Source organism: Cupressus sempervirens, chromosome 7 (genome assembly GCF_028749045.1).
Source record: "Cupressus sempervirens isolate cs-2001-9-10 chromosome 7, ASM2874904v1, whole genome shotgun sequence".
Classification (NCBI taxonomy): domain Eukaryota; kingdom Viridiplantae; phylum Streptophyta; class Pinopsida; order Cupressales; family Cupressaceae; genus Cupressus; species Cupressus sempervirens.
This window is the reverse complement of record NC_143124.1, coordinates 770787571-770811015: the sequence shown is the minus strand read 5'-3', so window position 1 is coordinate 770811015 and position 23445 is coordinate 770787571. Positions and strand designations below refer to the sequence as shown.

At 37.6% G+C, this 23445-nt stretch overlaps 1 protein-coding gene across 1 annotated transcript in view; it reads right to left on the bottom strand.

Annotated features, from left to right (window-relative positions):
* Window positions 1–23445, bottom strand: part of LOC149549592 (transcription/mRNA export factor) — a 49228-nt gene that overhangs the window by 3429 nt on the left and 22354 nt on the right. Inside the window, exon 4 of the mRNA XM_089792915.1 lies at window positions 18378–18454. Coding sequence (XP_089649041.1) covers window positions 18378–18454 — 77 coding nt within the window. The remainder of the gene's footprint in view (window positions 1–18377; window positions 18455–23445) is intronic.

Here is a 23445-nt window from a genome sequence, read left to right as displayed (position 1 = left end):
GTCAACTTATAATTATTCATAAGTAGCAATTGTGTGTCTATGTTGATTTTAAAGTAATGCAAATCTCCTCTAATAACTTCAAAAATTGTGTTAGTACAAGTGTATTGTTTTTATAAATGTTGCATCCATCATATCCATAATAGGGGTCTTCAAGAATGGCCATATCCATATCTGATATGGTATTCAGTACAATATCAAATATTTGTATATGTATTTGTGTCCATGCACCTCTAGAAGAAACTCTAAAAGGGGTATTATTAATTTACAAATAATTTCCAACTGTGACATTATTTATGATCTCAAATTATACCAAATCTTCATAGCATGGCTCCACTAGTCTATTAACAATTATGATCATGCTTAAGCATGTCACATTATCATTATTATGATTATCAACGTCTACAGTCAACTATTGTGATTCTTATTATAATTATTAATATTATATTTTGGGTATGCACCATATTACATATGTGACTTATTGGTATAAAACAAAGAATTTGAATAGCAATATACCGACATCAAGCAACAAGAGAGCATAAAGAACTTCTACAAGAAAAACTCTAGATATCCACATAAATCTATGGACTAATAAAATTTAAACTTAGATAACATTTGTTGAAGATTGTAGCTGCGATAGAGATCTCTATCTCTAATTTAATGAGTGAGAAAATTGTTTGTTATGACCATTATGGTCATCTTCTGCTGAAAGAGATATTTGTGATTATATTATGTAAAAAGACGTGTCACATGTCATGCGAAGAGGCATACGTATGGAAATGTGAAGTGTTGTATACATAGTTCCAAGAATCACAGCGATTCATGTGATTCACGCGGTTCGGCGATTCAATTCAAGCCAAACGATTTTTTGTGAATCGGTGAATCAAATCAGCGATGAAGGGTTTATGAAATAAGTTACTAAATTTCAAGGGATTTTTTAATTTGCTGATTCATGGCCAATTTGATTCCTATTCATGGCCGATTCATGATTCGATTTGGCCTTGCCGATTCTGATTCTTGCTACTTTGGTTGTATATGTGGAAATATGGTCTTATTTTTGAGACTCAAAAAACCTTTGTGTGTAAGATGAAGAGTCTTATGCAATCTATTTATATGATTGCTCAGTATATTGTAAAGGTATCAAGTGGAAATCCATGTACTTGTATATTTTATGATCAATAAAAGATATTTTTGCTGGTGTGGCTGGGTTTTTCCCTTCAAGTGGAAGGGTTTTCCCATGATAAATTTGTTGAGTCTTTTGTGTATTGTTTTTACTCTTCCTTGTTGCTGTTTATCTAGTATTTGGACTAAAACATTAACATGGTATCAGAGCCTCGCTAGATATCAGCTATCAAGGAAGTTCTTTTGAGGATAGCTTCTTGATTTTTTTTATGGTTACATATCATGGTCAATGTTTGATCTTTAGATCTTAGTGATTGTGAATTTCTGAGCATGTTGAGTTTTTCATCAGTATTAGAGAAGTACCCTAAGATTCAATATGGATGCTTCAACTGTAGATGTGAAAATTTTAGAGGGTTTTCCAAGTGTACTGTGTGAATCGAAACTTCACATATCAGAATGGAATCAGATTCTCACAGTCAAGTTAAATTGCAAGTTCTCCAAGATACTATGCTCAACGGAAGATACCCTGTTCATTCTATCTTCACATGAGGATTATAATCATGATCAAATCCATTTAGCTTCCTCAGTTTTTTTTCCTCAGAAATATCAGTATATTTGGAATATATCAATGTGATGGCAGATATGAAGTGTCAAAGGCCAAAGCGTGAGCATGGGGTGTAGCAGAAGGCGAGTTGGACGTTATGCAAGTTTGAGCACTCCTCTTGTTATCTCACGTATTAATTTATAATCTCCAGCTGTGTCGGAAAGTTACTATGCTCCAACGTCTCTCTTAAGTGCCTTGGATCGTGAGTATGCTATCGGAGGCATCGTATTTTATTCTACAGTGTATATATCTTCCTTCTGGTGTTGTTCTTCTTTAGTATAGCTGCTAAATGCATATTATTGGTGTCGTTATTTGTCTCTTTCTTCAGCTCGAGCGTTGTTTGCCTTCCATCGTATTCACAAATGTTCATGACTCTCTCCTTGTTGGTTAACGGCTTAGTCTTCGATTTCCATTCAAGAGAGTTTACAAAGATGGCAAGAACATCAATTCAGTTCTATGTTCATTTGTCACTGCTGGATCTGTGATACATGGAATTGTAATTTCTATTGCCTGCTCTTGGTTGTGGAATTCTTGTCGGGATTGGATGATCAACAGGTTTTTGGTTGCATAAATCCTTGGCACCATACGATTCTATATTCCTCGGCACCATGTGATTCGAAGCTACTCAACTCTCGATGATTTAAATGAAAAAATTTCAGAGGCTCCCAGTTATGCAGTGTGCAGTTAGGAAGTCGTGGACGTGATTTGTGATTTGGAGAATTATTTTTGGAGCATATATCAGGAAACAGGGTAGTTTCTTTAATTTGTTTTGTGATGTTCATAGCTCTATTCAGATTTTGATCAAAGGCTATATTGATTAGTAGTCTGTATACAGCTTCCTCTAATTTGGTAATCCCTGCACATCTTAGGTTCACTTCAAAGGCAGAACATGTCAATACAGGTTACTGGTATTCAGAAATCGTCTGTGACTTTGTAATGGGGGTGCCAGCACATTCAAAAGTGGTAAAACATCATACTATTGTATTGAAGCACAATCAATCCTACGAAAAGGTTGGCAAAATTGATTGGAGATTATGTGAGAGAATAATGGATTGCCTCTAACTAAGAGATAAGTATTTGTTTTTGGTCATATTTCTTGTATTGATCATAAATTTTTGTTGGGTATTTATGATAGGTTGTTTTTATCTCTCATGGTTGTATTCTTTTGGCAAGAGGCCGCAATATCAGAGTATGGTCATCTATTTATGCAATATGTTTTTGAGCTTGCATAGCTCTTGATGTTGTTACAACAATCTCCGTATACACATTTTGTCCATTGAAAGTTTACCTCAATTTACCTTAGATTCATTATAGGATATTATTGTGAGTGAACCTTGTTCTGAATTTGTGGAAATGGTCGAGTTACTTGCACCATAGAAGTTGTTAACTTGGTTGTGTAGGTCATTATCATGCCTTTGTGTTACAGAGTTTATCCACAGCTTTCGAGGCCTGAGGTGTTTCTTCAGAAGCTGTGAATAAGTTAACAGGTAAATTGTGAAGAAGTTTAGATGATGAGGAGATTAATTGTTCTGATGCCATGAGCATTAGAGGAATGAGACAAAATCTTTTTTGTGAGTATATTTGTGTGGATGTTGAGATTAGACCACAAAGGGATAAGTATTTATGATTATATCTCTTGAAAATTGATTTTTAAATAGTGATTTCTTTTTGTTACGAGTTATCTCTCATAAATGCAGGGTGCAACAAAGAAGCAATAAGATGAATATTATTTTGGTAATACATATTCAGAGGGAGACTATTCCGCTTCAGAGGGAGATTACGTAACAGAGAGAGATGAGATATCCAACCCTTTGCAAGTTTATGCAATAGTCAACCATCTTATTGTGATGATTAAAGTTGTCCCTGTTGAGAGAGAGTCTCTAGTTATTACAGTTGTTCCTATTGAGAGGGAATCTCTGTTAAGAAAAAATCTTCGTAATTAATGTATTCTTCTTTGGAAGAAGTTTGAGGTGAAAGCCCTCGTTCCACCCTTTGCAAGCAAGCATGGTGGAAATGCATTCTTCTCTGGGAGAAATTTGAGATGAAAGCCCTTGTTCCACCCTTTGCAAGTAAATATGGTGGACCACCCTTTGCAAGCATGCATGGTGGAAATGCATTCTTCTCTGGGAGAAGTTTGAGGTGAAAGCCCTCATTCCACCCTCTACAAGTAGGTACGGTGGAAATGTATTCTTCTTGGGGAGATGTTTGAGGTAAAAGCCCTCATTCCACCCTTTACAAGTAGGTATGATCGATCACCCTCTGCAAGTAGGCATGGTGAAAGTCATGTGTGTGACTTCATGACTATACTTTTATGTGCTTATGAAGTAACTATGGTGAATTATGTTATGTTGAGATAATAAGTGTTATGTGATGTGAATTCATCATCTTTGATTGCAGCTATGCGTGTTTGCCTTCTAAAGATCTCTCTCTTGCTAAGAGGGAGTGTTAATTTTATGAGCGAAAAAGTTGTTTGTTATGACCGTTATGGTCATCTTCAGCTGAAAGAGATATTTGTGATTATATTATGTAAAAAGACGTGTCACACGTCATGCGAAGAGGCATACACATGGAAATGTGGTGTTGTATATGTGGAAATATGAAGGGTCTCATTTTTGGGACTCAAGAGACCTTTGTGTGTAAGATGAAGAGTCTTATGCAATCTATTTATAGGATTGCTTAGTATATTGTGAAGGCATCAAGTGAAAATCCATGTACTTAAATATTTTATGATCAATAAAAGATATTTTTGCTGGTGTGGTTGGGTTTTTCCCTTCAAGTGGAAGGGCTTTCCTAGGATAAATTTGTTGAGTCTTTTGTGTATTGTTTTTAGTCTTCCTTGTTGTTGTTTATCTAGTATTTGGACTAAAACATTAACAACATTAAGTTGAAAAAGTAGGACATAGCTACATCAGTCCACATAAATAAGATAAATCAAATTGAAGCGAATAAATAAGTTTATCATTTGAGAAAAGGGTGGGGTAAAAAGAGCTAACAAACACCATGAAATCACCAATACAAAGGCAAATCATGTCCTCTCAGACCAGACTGAGAGGACTCGGTCAACCTATCCTAAAAGGCAACAGAAATAATAAATTATTTTAATACCTCCAACCTTGATGCCAATGGATGCTATAAGATGTTTCATGCAGATATTGTTTTACAAACAATATGACTACTTAGTTGAGAAAGTACAATGGCAATATGATTGTTAAAGATACGTGTCTCAACCTTCATTTACATAGTTACTATTTATAGTAACTTCTTGTTTGAGCACAGATTTTCCCTAAACTTTCCCAAAGTTTCAGATGGGCTGGATAAGCATGCCAATAATTTTTTGTTGCAAACTCGCATCTAGTTTTGACGGCACTAAAGTTCTCGTGCTTTATCTCTAAAGCAATTTTATATATTCAATTTTGAAGGCTTAAGAGGCTCCAAAACGGCCTGAAAATGTGTATTAACCAGCGTAGCCACTTATAAAATAGAGCATGTTGTGAGTTTTCCAATGCTTCAAAGAGTTCATCAATCAGGAACCCTATTCAAAAGTTACGGAGTTTGGAAGTTCGGCCTCCTAAAATACGAAATGTAAAAAAATGTTGAGCACATAAATGAGCTGTAGAAAAGAGTTGCACAATTTGGTGTATGTTTTGATACATCATAAGACATCTTTGATTGAAGATAAGAAGGGCATCCCTAAGTGGTTTTTAGCCCATGGTTTTGTAAGGTTGTTTGACAATTTTACGCATTGTTGAAGAACTCAGTTTCGACAATATCATGGCTGGCCCAAAAAAATTGAAAATCTTAGAATCGTCAAAAACTAGGCAAAAAAATCGGCAAAAAATTGACATTTTTATCGAACAATTGAAAATATAAAATTTCATAAAATATTCTTAAAAAACACACATTTACACAAATTCATAGAATATATACTAATTTGAGATATCCACCATATATTAATCAAAGTTTTGAGTTGAATAGTAATTCATAGCAATTAAAATGTAAAACTTAGTGAATTGACATAGCGAAAGAATCACATATCAAAAAATAAGTTCAATACATATAGAAGTCAAACTCCATGAAACTACATTTCCTGAATACATATTAGATCCAATATATTTACTGTATTCAACTGTAACATTAGTTAATTTATGAAGATATATTAATAATTATTTTATATGATGACAGATTAATTTGATCACATAGTAACACAGGGACGCGTCCCCCCCTCTTTTGCCTCACGTCCCGAAGACTTGGCCGCACTGGGGATTTGAGGACTCCGTTGCCTCGTCCCCAGCAGCGCCACCAGATTCTACCACCTCCGCCAAGGATGGGGGACGTCCCAATGTTGACTATTTGTTGATTCAACTATTTATGTTCAATCTTCCAATTCAAGCCAATGTTCAAGTATTTACTCTTTTACATCTTTATATCTTATATCGCAATACATCTTTTCATAACTAGCATTTAAAGTACCATATGTATATATATATACACCCCTCTCCTGTCCCTTGCTACCATCCCCCTGTCATCCCCCCACCATCCCCAAATTAAGGCCCCTTTATCCTCGCATCCCAGAAACTTGTCCCCCCGTTCCGCCGTCCCCCCATCCCCCAAGGTGGTGTAACTAAAATTGATCATTAAATACATTAAAAAAAAAATTCTTCAGAATATACATATCAATTATCCATAAACTCAAAACACAAATATTTCTAAAATATATTTATATTTCTAATAAGCAATAAAATTTATCTTAACAATATATAAATTGAATCCAAATGTGTATCTTGGAAGCACCATAATGAATTTTGAAAGGGAATTTCAACTCCTTTAAAGGGCACTTTAGAAAACCTTTAATAAACTCTCTCAACCATGACCAAATAAATTAGTAAAATACCATACCTATCCAAATTATTCCCCCTGGCACTTACTCACTTAGAGACCATTTGAAAGGCACCATGTTAATTTGTTAATCAGAATAGACTAAACAAGACAATATCAATATCAGTACTAGCTATACAAAGGCGGTGAAGTCGCTCTCCACAAAACAATGTATCAAAAACAGCATTACTAAGACTCGGTCAACAATTTCTTTTGGCATATAGCGCAAAACTTGGTAACTTTTTCACAAGAAATCAAAGCAATTTATAATCAAATATTGGTAATGGTTTTTTAGTGCTAATAACAGAACCAAATTTCAGGTGCGATATATTATGGTTTTGGCGATATATTGTGTCAGCCAACTTGATTGTCGTTGGTGTTTTTGTATTCTATAGCCGACGTCGTCGATAAAGATTTTGTAGCCGACAGGTAAATAATTTGTAGCGGACATAATGTTTGTGGCCGACAGACTCCTTCAGGAAGGGTTCGGCAGATAGTATTTATATCCCCTCTGAGATCATTGTAAATCATTCATCTTATGAAGCATAATGTAATGTTCTGGCATATGCGAATAATCTAAAGAGTTTTGTTGTTCGTGTCCATTATCTGTGCATTTCTTAATTAACCTATGCGGTAAACATTTGGCGCCGTTGCCCTATGAACCTGGAAGGTGGGAGGAATGAAGATTAATGCCAAATCAGCTTAACAAGGATTGAAATAAGGTCAAGGGAAAAGATGGAATCTATACTGCACAAGTAAATTTAATTCTGGCACAGAAAGCTGAACGCCGAAGGAGATTCCAGAAGATTGCTGACGGAAATCAAAGCACGGAAGACTTGTCAGAGGAAACTCGGCAGCGGGTGGAATTGGTGGAAGAAGCACGAGAGGAGTTTTTGAATTTGTGTTCGCCCAGGGAAGAGAATCCAGACGGAAGAGCATCGACTCACACGGCTCGAAGTGCTGACGAAGCAAGAGTGTGGAGTGAACTCTTCGTCTAGGAAATACTTCCGCAAGGGACAACTTCAGAACACCCTTCTTCACCAAGGTTCGTAGCTGTTGAGTCTGACGATGTGGGAGAACAGTCCACCGGTGTGGGAGAACAGTTAATTAGTGTGGGAGTGCAGTCCATTGGTGTGGGAGTGCAGACCGCCGGTGTGGGAGTGCAGTCCGTCGATGTGGGAGATCAATCCGCCGATGTGGGAGTGCAAACCGCCGGTGTGGGAGTGAAGAGCGCTAGTGTTGCAGGACCAAGCAACGCCTGTTTACAGAAACCAATCGTGATGGCGGGATCAAAAGAGAAATTGCCGAAGTTCGATGGCGATGGTACAGCCAATCCCATTCAACATTGCAAAACATGTGAAATGATCTGGAAGGCAAATGGGATAACTGATGAAGACGACTGGATGAGGCAATTTCCAGCCACCCTACGGGGAGTGGCAATTGACTGGTTTACTAGTACAGATCCACAGAAGCTAGACAGTTGGAATAACATTAAAAAGGAGTTTTTGGCAGAATTTCAGTTGTTGCGCGATGATAATGAAATTGTTGGCGAGATCTTCAATACTAAGCAGGGGAAGAATGAAACTGTCCGCGTCTACGCCAGGAGATTAAAAAACTTGATAAACAAAATGGAAAATAAGTTGGCAGACGGACTTCAAAAAAGATGGTTTGTGGAAGGTCTACACCCAAAGTTGCGGAAGAAAATGAAAATCGTGCCACTGTCATCATACACAGAAGCTTATAACAGAGCATTGAACTTGGAAAGCGAGCAGAAGACAAAGAAGAAGAAGAAGACTAGCTCCTCTGATTCTGATGACGATGAGCCTTCCGGAGAAGATAGCAACGGCGATGAAGGCAATAGCAAAAAGGTCCGCGCCCTACAGAAGGACATGATCCACATGATGGAGTTTAAAAATATGCAGGAGACAAAAAGCAGTGAGTTGTGGTGCACAGAGTGTAAGACCGACGGTCACACTAAAGGATCCTGTCCAAAGAACCAATTCTGTGACATTTGTTAGATCATGGGCCATTCGATAAAGGAGTGCCCCTTTAACATAAAGACAAGAGGATCTCCACAAGTGCTTCTTACACAGGCAGCTTCCACGTCAGGAGGGAACATAAATGCAAACATTGATGGTGCCACTCCGGGTGGGTACAGGAATAATAGCAGAGGGCAAAACAACAACAATGAGAACAATAACAATAACAATGGCAGCCGAAGTCGAATCCAATATGATGCAAACGGATGGCCGATCGTACAATGCCGAGCATGTAATTTGTGGGGTCATTTTGCGCGGGACTGTACAATGGCGAACACACCAAAATTATTATGCAGATGGTGCGGACCTAGCGATCATGAAGATGCCAAATTTCCAAAATCTGGAGTCAATTTGATCACTGTCAACATGGATGAAGAGGAGGTTTTGGCAATTACATGGAGGCAAGCGAAGGTGTACCCGGACCCGGAAGAAGAAAAGAGAAAACTGGGGGAAGCGCAGGCGGAAATTGAGAAGGCATCATCCGCGGAGACATCTTAGTTAAAAGACATCACCGACACCTTGGCAAGGAACTACGTGGAACAAAACATCGTATGACAGATATTACAAACGGAGGTACCGGTCAAGATAAGTGACCTTCTCACAATGCCCCAGTTACGAACGGCCATTTTGAATCATACACCATTTTCAAAAGCAACGGAGGACACAAGAAGGGACAGTAGGGAAGTGACGACAACAGACCCAATGCTGCTAGCACTCACATCCGGATGGCATCTGGTGGTTGTCGAGATGGGGATCCTCAGACATGTTCTCACAGACACAATAGTCGACGGAGGGTTTGGCGTAAACATCTTACTGGAGGAAACCTGGAAGAAGTTGGAAAAATCGACGTTGTGGCCACCTACATTCCAGTTGCTCACGACAGACCAGCACAGGATCAAACCGTTGGGAACCTTGAGGGCGCAACGGGTAACCATTGGAACGCAACCATTTTTATTGGACTTCGTGGTCATTCCATTGAAAAGAAAAGGATATGATGCTATTCTGGGACATAATTGGTTGGTGCAAGCAAAAGTAAAACATGATTGGAAACGTAATACCCTATCAATGGAGCGCAAAGGCAAACGATTCATAATTGACCTACACACACAAATGGTAGGTGAGCAGGTAGCATCGTCAGATTCAGAAGGTGAAGGTGAAGGCGAAAGTGACGACAAAGGAAAAAGGAGAATGGAACCGGACGAAGGAGTATTGACACTAGAAGGAGGATCGAATGATGACGACCTAGAGTCAATGAATGGCCTTTACCATTGGCAGATAGAAGACTACGAATTGTTTCCGAGTTGTAATATGTTAAGGGTCGATGAAGGTGAGAAAACAAAGGAAAATGAATGTCCGAAGGAATATAGAGAAGCGGATGAAGCAATGGAGGTTACGGCGGAAGAAGGGAAGGACATACAATACAAACCCAGAAAAAAGAAAAATTCCACCGTCCAGAACACAGTGAACAGACTGCGTGGAAAGAAAGGGTTACAACGCACCATAAAATTAGTTGAAGGGTGCCGACAGAAACAAAATAATATAGATGTGCGACAACCACAAGCACAGTGGGCGACAGAGGTGACACAGAATAGACATAAGGCGTGGCATGACAAACTCAACAAGTGTCAACCGGGGCAGTTGGTACTCAAGTATGACGGTCGGCATGAAATCAAACAGGAACGGTTTAAAGCAAGATGGGTTGGACCATATCAAATCCGAGAGGTCAACGACAATCGAGTGATAAAGTTGGGGACGTTGAGCGGGCAAGATGTACCTCACGAAGTCAACGGGTTGAAGCTGAAAATATATCGTGCCAGGAAGACTTCGTCGTCACAGAAAATTTCGTTGCAGAATGACCAAATGACTCTCTCGTCGTTGTCGTTGCAGAATGGCAACACCTTGAGGCAAAATTAAGGTACTATATTTTTTTTACAAAAACAAAAAAAAAAAAAAACTTGAAAAAAGAAAAGAAAAGAAAAAACAACAGTAGTCCCACGGAATGTATCCCGTGGGAGGTTCCGCGGAGCCTTTTTAATCTTTTCCTGCAGAAGTTTTCCTTTTCGTGTTCTCCGCGAACCCGTGGCGGTTCAAGGTTTTATTTCCGCGGCAAAGTTTCCATGGACTCTTCCGCGGACTACTCTCTGCAAGCGTCTTCATTTTATCTCCGTCAACCTTTTTGCGACCTTTTGTTCCGCATTTTGCCACATGTAAGTTTTTTTCCCGCGGACACATGCCTCTCTTCCTAGCCGTGTGTCTGTCCGCGAGGTTTTTTTCCATCTTCTCGCGGAGACATTTCTTTTTCGCGGGATTTGACATCTTCCTGCACTCGGAGTCTTTCCATATTCCCATGAAGTGCTTTTTCATTTGGACGCGGACTCTCTTTTGGGTGTAGGTTGTTCATTTCTACCTCGGACTCCTTTTCAAGCAGTGGTGGGAGGATTCATGAGCCATAACTGAAGAGAGCTTTTGGAACAACCACAACTGGAACAGTTGAACCGTGCTGTGGAATCTTCGTTAGGGATCTAAAACTCTGAGGGCCTGTGTTATGGGACGCATTTTGCCTCCAGGAGCACATGAGGGTTGTAGTACCTCGGATGAATGCATTGGCCCTTTTGAATCCAAACTAGTTGCTGGTTTCCTGGCTGTTGCTGTCACCTTTGAATAAGGCACCGTTGCAACAGAGTCGTTTGTTCTTGGGACACCTGAGGCAGAGTTTCCATTCACGCCATTTCTGGCTGTTGAGCTGGTGATTTGTATGGAAGTCTGAGTCGCTTATTTTTGCTTGGGATACGAAATCGTGGCCTGGAGCTGGTGGATTTTGAAGGACTCAAAGAAGCTTCTGATTTTTGCTGGGATTTGGACCTGGCATGTCTATGAAGTCGTGAGATTGGAAGGGTTTCAGAGGAGCTTCTGATTGTAGCTCGAAACTGTGTGGATTTTTGCTTTGGATCGATTGGAGGCAGATAGGCATCTGGATATCTCATGCGGATTGGTTTTTCTATCATTGCCATTCTCAGTCAGAAGTGAAGGAGTTAACAAAAAAAAAAAAAAAAAAAGGACAAATTAAGGCAGTCCGAAATGAGTAACGGATGATGCCAAAGGAAAGAGGAAGCATTGGTGGTTGTCAGAAAGAGTGTAGAATCGGTAGAAAATGACAGAAATGGTGTGTTTCATGCAATTTTGTATGGGGTTCGGAGTGTTAATTTGGTCTTGGCGGCGAGGGGTGCTACCCCACCCTATATTGCGACAGGGAGCGCACCTAGGGCGCTGCCCCTCGACCTCGCCGGGGGCGTTGCCCTTGGACCCCCAATCGTTGCGGATATCAGTCGTGTGAAGTGTGACCAGTTGAAAAGACTTGAAGCTGCTGCAAGCATGGAGTGTCTGTCTACTAGAGGCACTGGGGGTTAGTGTTGGCCGAGAGGCTGTCTTGATGGATGTGTAGAGAGCTCAGGAGGAGCTAATCATCCAGTTGGACGCAGTGCAGCGACACTTGGCTCAAGGTTCCGAGGAGTGGAACACAGAGAAGCAGCACACGTGGCTATCAAGGTCAACTTCATTAAGAAGGCAGTATTGGGTTACCAGAGGTTACAGGCACGGGACAAAGGTGAAAGTGATGTGTCAGAAGCAGATTTATGTTGTTGTAATCAATCCGTTAATGTATTTTGTTTTTTGTCTCAGATATTTTGTAATTATCGTCTCGAGACGACTTTTTCTTTTGGGGGGGGGTGATGTTAGTCGACTTGATTGTCGTCGGTGTTTTTGTATTCTGTAGCCGACATCGTCGGTAAAGATTTTGTGGCCAACGAGTAAATAGTTTGTAGCGGACATAATGTTTGTGGCTGACGGACTCCTTCGGGAAGGTTTGGCGAATAGTATTTATATCCCATCTGGGATCATTGTAAATCATTCATCTTATGAAGCATAATGTAATGTTCTGGCATATGCGAATAATCTAAAGAGTTCTACTGTTCGTGTCCATTATCTGTGTGCATTTCTTAATTAACCTATGCGGTAAACATATTGCCGTTATTTGCAATTATGACTTATCCATTGCACCTCCTATATATTAGGTGTGTGAGATTGAGGTTATGTGTATGAGTCTCATAGCTATTCAGCTACCTCTAGATATTTAGTTGGTGATACTCTTTAGAGAAATTTGGCTCTAAATGTATATTGTAATCTTTATTGATTTTTGGATATATTAGGCAGCTTTTGGAGTGTGGAATTTTTCTCCCAAAAGGATTATCCCCATGTAAATTACTGTATTGTGGTATGCATGTTATTTATGTTATTCATGTTAAGTTTCTGCAACCGTAGTAAATATTTGAGAAAGTTCTTACATTACCCTTCCCCCAAGGTTAGGTAGGCGGTTGTTCTGCTAATTAACTTCCTTATGATAGCACAAATGAAAGACATAAAACAACAGTAGTGCACAGCAAGCTATACATGGAAACAACAATTATTTATAACAATAGATTGGTACAACTTAATCTCAATTTGACGATATGCTTTCAAAATACTAACTAGATTGGAATTGCTAGCAACCTATTCAAACTTAATGGACTGGTACTTATCTATAAACCAAATGCAAATAAGTACCCCTTAGATAATTCTACTACCAAAAACAATTTGTAGAACAGAGTGATTAGGTTAACATATTTTGAGGCAAGAAAGGTATACCAGAGTCTTTAGAATACCTCAATCAAACATCGTATGAAATATCTCGAACTATGATATTGTCTCAAATCTAATTTGGATTTTTGGTTTTTAGTATGATTTGTTTCATTTCATTGCAAAATAACAACATGCAAAGGAAGCAATAAAGACAAATCTATTGAAAATGATCCTAATATAAACATGCATGGTTGTTACACTTACATCAAATGAATTGTTACAATGCTAGAATATGCATAAAATTTACATACAACATACCCACATGATTCATCTACAATATCATCAAGTCCCTGAAAGATATCATCTTCAAATCACGACCATGAATGGGATAGTCATCCACAAAACTGAACAATGTAATACACGTGTAAATCCTGAGGCGAATCCTCCCAAAAGATTGATTTGGGTTATCATCCAAATCACTAAACCATCTAGGGTTTCTATCCTAGGGTTTTACTAGTCCTTCAAGCAAAGTTTCAGACTCAAAATATAAATAACAATCTCTAGAATGCCTTCACAATTCTCTTTTTCCTCCTTTTATCTTAGCTTTTTCCCTAATTTGAGAGAAAAACTTTATTTCATTTCTTTTATATTTCATCTCCATCTGCAATGCAACTTTATGTTATAATTTTGGGTCGATGTCATAATAAAGTCAACTTTATTAATTGACATTTAACAATACTTTGTTGAAGTCACTTTTAATTAAATTAATTAATATAAATCCATCCTTTTAATATTTAATTTATTTGGACAACTTCAAAATAATTAATTTATTTTGCTAGCATTTTGGGACATTATGATCCTCCCTTCCTGGAAATTGCTTGCCCTCCAACAATTTGCACCTGCATGTCGAAACCAGTATACCTAGATCCCTTGTCAACCTTAGGAACACTACTCCAATCATATGCTGTGCTACTCTGATAATAACAACATTAAAATGTCCTAAATTGTGAAGCAACTCATCACACATATCTTGTGCCCTTTTGACATCAGCTTCCATGGTATAATTACAAAATTATAACCTTTGTGCATTAAATCCGCAATATATACTTTATGTTTTTACACCTTCAAGCTGAGTGCGAAAATTAAAAAACTCAACAATACCGTCATCTTCATGTGTAAGGGCTGACAACTCAAAATTTTGCACGAGTAAGTGACTATTGTTCAAAATCAGGGGAACCAGTCCTTTCTTCATGTGTTTGTGTGATGTCTTGATAAATCTTAATCACCTCTTCTTCATGAGTGGATGGTCATCGACAAGTCTTGGTTCACTGCATACTGGAAATTCAAAATTGCCTCCACATAGCCGATCAGTTATTGCTAGTTTGGCAAAGCCTGGGACAAACTTTTGAGCAATATGTGCTTCCTGTTTGCCTAAACCCTCAAATGGCTGAAGTGAACTTATGGCTTCCTTAATCTCTTGGACACTTTATACCTAGTCAAAGAATCATTATGGTATAATGTTAGAACATAAATAGACTCTTTGATTTCTCCTCAATTGGTTAAGTCCTTAAAATCTGAATCAGTAATGTTTTTCACCACACATTCTTCTATAGGATCCATTGTTTCCACTTCTTTATTCATATCCTCAACATATGAAGATGTGTGCTTAAGTAATGGATCAAGCAAAATTAATGGACCGCTATTATTATGCATAACAAATCAGAATTAACTTTCTCCCTTTCACACAAATGTTACCATAGCTGCCACAAGTCCCATGTGCTTCTTTTTCAAAAGAATTTTCAGAATTAGAATGATCTGTATGCTCATCATTAGTGACTTCAATGTGCTCATCATTGGTATGGCTCTTCTCCATCTTTTTAGCTTCTTCCAAAAGCATTTTTTCAATTGATAAATGAAATGTCTGGTTGATATTTTTGAAATGCTTGAAAGAAGTCATTCAAAACATTCATAAGTTTTTAACATTTGTCAATCATTTCTTTGTGGACTTTCACTACTTTTTCTATCCCTTTCTGTAGCAGGTGAGGTGGGAAGGAAAGTACGTAACACTCTTCCATCTTTAATTTTAACCATGGAGGTAAACCTTTTATGCCCCTGTAGCATATGTCTGAAATAAACACTACAGTTGTTTCCTTTGTTCCTAGAAATAAACCTGAGTTCATTCACTAACACACATGGGTCAAAATACTAACATGTAAAGTAAACCCACCTTTTGGCAATGATCATAACTGTCAATCAAATTCAAAAAAATTTACTGCTAGAAAATGGCATGCAAAAGAAACCCACTTCATTAAACTGATTTAAAAGTAACATGCAACCATCTGAGTATGCACCAAACTGACATGCAATGCAAATCCACTGACTAGGACTTCTTGGAAATAGCATGCATGGTAACCCTCGTCATGAACTATTCCTAAACTAACATGCAATCATCTGGGTATTTACCAAGTTGCCATGCAATAACATCCAACATACATACAACAGAAAATGCTAACATGCAACTGAAATCTCTGTTATGCACTGATAAACTCTACATGCGAGTAGGATTTGGGGCTCTAGTACCGTTGAAATATCCTGAACTAGGATATTGGCTCAAATTTGATTTGGATTCAGTTTTTGACATGATATGTTTCATTTCAATGCAAAATAACAACATGCAAAGGAAACAATATAGATTTCCAAGGAAATAAGTGATTACAAGGACAAAACTATTCAAAATGATTTTGATATAAACATATGTGGCTGTTCAATCAAATACGTAGTTGTTACAATGCTAGAACGTGCATAAAATTTACATGCTACATACCCATATGATCCCTCTAAAATATCATCAAGCCCCTGTCAGATATCATCCCCAAATCACAGCCTTAAATGGGATATCCATCCACAAAACGAAACAATGTAATACATTTGTAAATCCTGAAGCGAATCCACTAAGGGGGGCCGATCTGGGTTATCATCCAAATCAACAGAATATCTAGGGTTTTACTGGACCTTGAAACAAAGCTTCAAGCTCACATGGAAAGGACTCAATAAAAATTAAAAGATAAAAATCTCCAGAATGCCTTCACAATTCCCTTTTTCCTCCTTTTATAATAGCCTTTTCCTTTTCTGGGATAAAAAATTTATTTCGTTTCCCTCCAAAATGCAACATTATATTAGCAATTTAAAGTTGACATTATAATTAATGTCACTTTATTTATTGAGTTTTAATAATACTTATTTTATTGAAGTCACTGTTAATTAAATTAACTAAAATAAATTCATCCTTCAAATATCTAATTTATGTGGACAACTTCAAAATTATTTATTTATTACACAAACATTTGGGGACATTATATCGTAATGGATTGCATACCGAAAAGGGAAGTGACCTCAATCTCTTGGAGGGTGAAAAATCTGCATAACCATCTCTTGAAGAGTATATTTAGTTTTATAAACCTTACACGTCAAGCTTCCAGGGATCACAAAAATGCAAATGTTGAGGAAACAGAGACTGTCCAGGAGAGTTAAAACAGATTGCACCATTTACAACAAGAAGCCCAGAGATAAAGCCATCATGCAGGATAAAACCATTTCATGCATGTGTAGCAACCTATACATACATCCCTGCTCAAGGTTAAAGGTTCATCTATGATCAGAGAGGCCCTGTGCTGTCCAAAAGAACCTCACTTCAGTCCCAGGAAGTATCAAGATATGGACCTTCATTGCCAGTAAGGGTTCAGGTTTGGCAAATTCTTTTAATCTGGGTTCATTATGGTTGGGTTTTCGCAGTAAAAAAAATATAAATATATTAGTAAAATTGAAATAATATTTTATATCCATCCATATAACTGTATACAGTTATATAGTTATTTAATTTAGTTATATAAATGGATATAAAATATGTTTCCACTTTTATTAATATAAATCCACAGATTAAAAATTGAAACAATCAAGCATAGATAGATATATGAGATTCACATGTAACAAATAGTATCCAAGTAAAGTGAAAGAACCATATGTAGAGCAGTATCTACTCTGTTCAGTGCTATATTTTCTTCACGGAGGCCCGAGTATAGGTGCTATGCAAGAATATTGTCAAATCTTCATGTACATTGACTTAGCATATCAAGTAGCATAATCATAAACTGTATAGAAGAGTCTGAAGCCAAATAGTAAAAAATTGATTCAGGCAGCATGCACAAGATACAAATTCAGAGTGCATGATGACAAAATGTGTCATAGATATTGCTCACATTTCATATCTTCGAAATGAATTTATGCCTAGACAAGACCCTCTCATGGACACTTATGAAAATAAAATTTACAGGGCTGAACAGTGATGTGAAGGGAAAATGTCTATAAGATGAAAGCTGGCAGAGTCTAACTGCAATTAGGTGGCCGTGAATGCACAGTCCCAGGTATGAATGGTGGTAATACTTGGGTGGGATCAAACACAGAACCTGTGCCCTATCCAATCTGGTATGTGCATCTCTGAAAATGGCTGAGTCTGGTCTACAGAGATATGCCAATTTCAATAAGCCTGAATTGGATTGTCAGGGGAATGAGTCACACGGAAAATCTACAGTTGAATCAAGCAGCTCTACACATTCAAACTTCAAAAGCTTCTGCCCGTCTTATTTGTAATGCCCAAAGTATGCTTACAGACTACCCTTTAATGATCTTTATGAAGCCTGCTCAGAAGTTTCTCTACCATCCTTCTCTTGGAGCTCAGATAGATGCATACTAAGAACACTGGCAGAGATATTAGCTAAGAGTTGAAGTAAAGACAATTTTAGTTTCATATGAAACTTGTATGTTATATATACTTGAGTATGTTAACAAGCCAGAAACAATAGTTAGCAGGAATCATGAATATTGTTAATGCAATTTCCCAAATTTATTAAGTGAAAAGTCTTAGAAATAAGTATCAATAGCAGCACCAGCAATAATTAATAATTTCAGCATAAAAGACAATTATGAATGCTAAATCATACAATGCTTAAAAGTTGAGTTTATGAAGGCATTGTAGTATTTTATGAATTGGTACCAAAGAATGAGAAATTGAAAAACTGAACTTCTAAATTTATGCCGCCATACAAGCTCAAATGTAAAACATTACTTACATCGTCCCTTAGGGGTAATTGCATGCACAAGCTCATCCACAGTGACATTGCTTCTTCCTTTTTTCCTTGTAAATGCCCTGGAGATCAAAGTAACCAAGAAATCAGCTGCCATGAGGGTCTCTTTATCCTTTCACAAGCTTTTTACAAAATAAAATTTCATATTCTAAAGCAAACCTCTTACAAAATATGGTATTTTAGCAGTCTGAAAAATTCATGTTATACTATTTTTTCAATAATTCAATTTTAAAACAAATTATAAATTACTGCTAGAATGTGATGTTGATGCTATTCATGTTGTTGTCATTGGTATCAACATATCCTATGCATATTCATGTTTTGGCTGTATCCATTGATGTGCACAGATAATCTTGGTGCATCAGTAGGTGTACCAATAGTTTGTGCATATCGGTAGGATGTGTTCACCGAAAGATGTGCTTATGTATTGTTTGTATGCAAAGTGATTACAAATCTGTTTACAGAAGATTTGTGTTGAAGATCACGTGCGTGGGTGCAATTAATAGCAGATTGATATATCTTTTCTGTATTGTTATATTGTGATAGTGATCTCAAAGGTGGATTCAAACTCTTTTAATATTCTCTGGCAGTGAGCCTATTTATTTTGGCACTTAGCCATTTCATATATAAGGGTAGTAAGCTAATATGCAGTGAGCAAAACTAGCACTGAGACTTTGTAAAAATTCACCTTCCCAGTTCGAATTTCCACATAAATCTTGGCGTTCTTTGTGTAAGTGTTTCTGTGCTTTCATGTTTATTTCTACTGTGAATGTTTAATGAGCTGAACTGATAGATAAAAAGTTGTTACTGTTGTTGTTTAATAGTTTACCAATAGAGCAAAGATTTTATAAAGTGTGTGGGAATAATTGATTCACCACACCCCCCCCCACCGGTCAACATTACTTTGGTCTGTTCAACAATTACTTGCAAGAGATAATGTTATTCATGGCCTTGATTCAAAATATGTGTTTGGAGTACAAAATGGAATGTTGTTAACTAATGTAAAGACTCCACCCGAGATATTTATATAACATATCATACAATTATATGACAAAAATATTTGAAAGGAATGTGTAATGTTCTGACGACACTCTTAGCCATATGGCTCCCTTACAGCACACCGTACGTCTCCTTGCCCACAAACACTTGTACACAAACATGTTAAACCATGTGGCTCTACAATGTTGTACGGCTTGCTCATCACCATACAATATATGTAAAATGCCTCATGCGAGGCTTACTCTATATGGTAGTCACCTTGGCAACCATACAATCCTTCCCGTATTGTGATCTACCTGCAAGCTCCTTGGTCTTACCTGTACAGTACCAATGTTGTCACCCGTACGATATTGATCTTCTACAACGACTACACCTTCCTCCCTGTAGAGAACAGTACGCCAGGACTTGAGATCTCACCTTTGAATGATACAGATAAATATTAGGGAATTAATGTAAGCATGGATATTAGTCGCTAGATAAATGATAAACTCGGAATAGGATTACGCAATTGTCATGAATGCATCCACAAAAAAAGGAATATATTCATGTTAAGTATTTGAACTTGCACGCAATATAAAACTTTGCTTACAATGAGATTCACAAGAATAGGGTGAGGACTGACTACCACCAAAACTACACAACGTTAGAATAGGAAGGATCTCGCAACTTCAAACCGGTAGACAAAAGTTGAACTCCAACTGGAATTTGTAAATACAAAGGGAACATAAAACTTACCATACCTACAGCTATGGAAGTATGTAGACATTTTAAAACCCCTGCGACAAGGTGGTGCATTCCACCGGAGATGTCGGGGATGTGGTGTAGAAAGAAATAGTTCTTATTATCGTGTGGTAGGTCATTTATGTGGTTACACTGGAAGAGGAGTCGAGAAATGCCCTGGCAAAAAAGGTGCCCCTATACCAAATCAAACTGTGTTAAAATATATTTAAGAGCATGATGCAGCACGAGACAAAAGGACACAAGGCAACAGAACACAGTAGCAATGCCAATAAAAGTAAATGAGAAAAGGGAATGCCGCCCCCCCTAGATGTTATAGTACAAGACCACCCCTTCTTTAGTATCGCAACAAACACTGACACTGAATCTGTGCCCGTTGTACACAAACAAAATGGGCCACTAGAAACTGCTTTTCAAAATAAGGGCCGGGAAATGGCTGACATTAAGGTGGGAAGATGCTTGTATGCAAATGTGTTGTCCTTCAAAGTTGTCCGCTCTCCATTTTGGAAGGACATGTTGAGGGGTGCCAATGAAGCTCCAAAAGGGTATTGTGGCCCTGGGTATGAGAAAGTGCACACCACCTTGTTGGATGACGAGGTCTAATGGATTGAAAATCAATTGAAGTGCATAAGGGACTCATGGGCTGAGATAAGGGTGACAATTATTTCAAATGGCTGGAAGGATTCCAAGAACCATCCCTTGATCAATGTCCTTGCGGTGTCCCCTAAAGGGGCAATTTTTCTGAAAGCGGTGGATTGTGAGGGCAAAGTAAAGATGGGCCATTTATTGTTGATATCCTAATTGGGGCCATTGAACAAGTGGGTGCAAGAAACGTTGTCCAAGTCATAACGGACAACACAAAGAATTGTAGAGCAGCAAGTTTGTTGGTTGAATCACGATATCAACATATCTTTTGGACACCTTGTATAGTGCATTCACTCAATCTTATGCTACAAAAGATTGGGAACCAAATTGAGTGGATCAAAACAATGTATGAAGAGGTTGAGGACATACAAATGTTTGTCACAAACTACCAAATGACTCAATCTCTTTTCAGTAACTACTCAAAATTGGAGTTATTGAAGGTAAATGAACTTGAACTCAAGTTAGTAATTTAATTTTTCATATTTGACAATTTCTGATTTTTCATATTTTACTTGTGCAATGTGTATACTTTTCTAAAATATGTATCTAATAGTTGTTTTTTGCTCTAATTTATGTCACAGGTTGCTAAGACCCGTTTTGCATCACATATAATCATCTTAAGACGACTTGCGCAAGTGAAAGATGCACTTCAAGGTATGGTAATCAGCCACAATTGGGGTGTATGGAAGCAAAAGAACACTGAAAGGGCAAACAAAATAAAGGATAGGCTATTGGCTGAGTCATGGTGGGAACATGTGGAATATCTCCTTAAGATCACCGAGCTCATTATGAGCATGCTTAGGTACACTGACATGGATAGGCCTTGCCTTGGAGAGATCTATGATGGCATAGACTCAATGATTGAGAAGATCAAGCAAGTTATAAATGAGGAGGAGTAAGATCCGCAAGAGACCTTTTTCAAACAAGTGCAAAAAATTATTAATGGAAGATGGAACAAAATGACGACTCCATTTCATTTGCTTGCCTATGCCTTGACCCCCAATTACTATAGCTCACAATACTGTGATCTACTAGGAAGGTTGCCACCATATAGAGATATGGAAGTGTCTGACAGGTACTAGGCAGCATTTAGAAGAATATTTCTTGATGATGATATGAGAGATGTAATCATGGACGAGTTCATAGAGTTTGTCAATGCTAGAGGTCTAAGTAATGATGCTCTTCGTCATCGGTTCAAGAAGGATGCTCATGGTTGGTGGTACCTCCATGGCCAAAAATTCCAAACATTGCAGCCCCTTGCAATCAAAGTTATATCACAAGTTTTATTTTAAAAAAATTAGCTCACTTTATCTTCAAAAGAATCATGACTAGAAAGTGATTTTAATTTTGTTATAAGATTGAATTAATTCTTTTTTAATTGCTTACCCTATGTTGTCTTTATAGGTTGCTAGTTCTTCTATGTCACAAAGAAATTGGAGCACCTATTCTTTCATCCACTCGGTGAAGCACAATAGGTTGCAATAAAAAAAAGCGAAGAACCTGGCATTTGTGCATAACAACTTGCACCTTCTTTCGCACAAGAGTCAAGAATACAAAAAAGGGGAGACAAAGAAGTGGGATGTAGGTGCAGAGATTGCGGACTTGAATGCTTCCACTGCTCAGCTCACAGTTGATGATTTTGATGACTTTGATGTCAATACCATTGTTGATTATGCTACTGATCCCATTGGCCTTAGCGCAATTAATACCGAAGAAGAAGAAGATGAAGATTGAAGAACTTAGAACTAAGAATATTAATAGATTTTCATTCCATTAGTTAAACAATAAACGTGAAACAATGATACTTGAACTTGATATTTTAAATGTTTTGAATATTTGATGTTGAAGTTAATTGAATTATGTTACTATATGATGGTATGATCACTATGATTACAAGTTTCGCTTTTTATGGTGTTTTACTGATTTAAAGTTTTTGTTGTTTAAATGTGTTTATGCTACTATGCTACATTCTAATTTTAACTCATGCTTCATAAATATATTTATATATTTAAAATTTCAATGTTTTTGCACCAACAAACCCAAACGAACCCATACCCCTTTTCAAAATATTGGCGAACTTGTGAATCAGTTCTCGAACTTTGAACTTGGAACCAAACCTGAACCGTCAACTTAGAATAGAAGGGGTGCGGAAGATATTATTAAATTTGGGTCCATACAAACAAACAATTTTAATTAAACTATTAATTATTTTGAGGGCATTATAGTCCTCCCAGCCCAAGAATCGCTTGTCCTTGTGCAATTGCGGACTTGGATGCTCCAAGATCTATTTGCATTCTCATGTGAAATCTTTGACTGATAGGTGTTTCCATCAAACTAGATACCCCGTTATGGTGCATGACCTCAACTTTTTCTCTCTGATATCAACACTCTCTGCAGCTTCCAAAATAAGTTTTCCTTCCTCATCAATGGGTGGAAGTTCCTCATAAATCGTGACACATTGACTTACAACCTTATTAAGCAATGAAAAATGAAATATGTTGTGAATTCGACTTCCCTCTGGAAGTTCCAACTTGTAGGCAACTTCACCCACCCCTCTAAACCACTCTATATGGTCCATAGAAGTGTGGTTTCAACTTCTTGACACCACTTTTCTTCAAGGAAGATTATTTGTACGACTGTAGCTGGGGGTAGACCAAGTCTCCTACCTCAA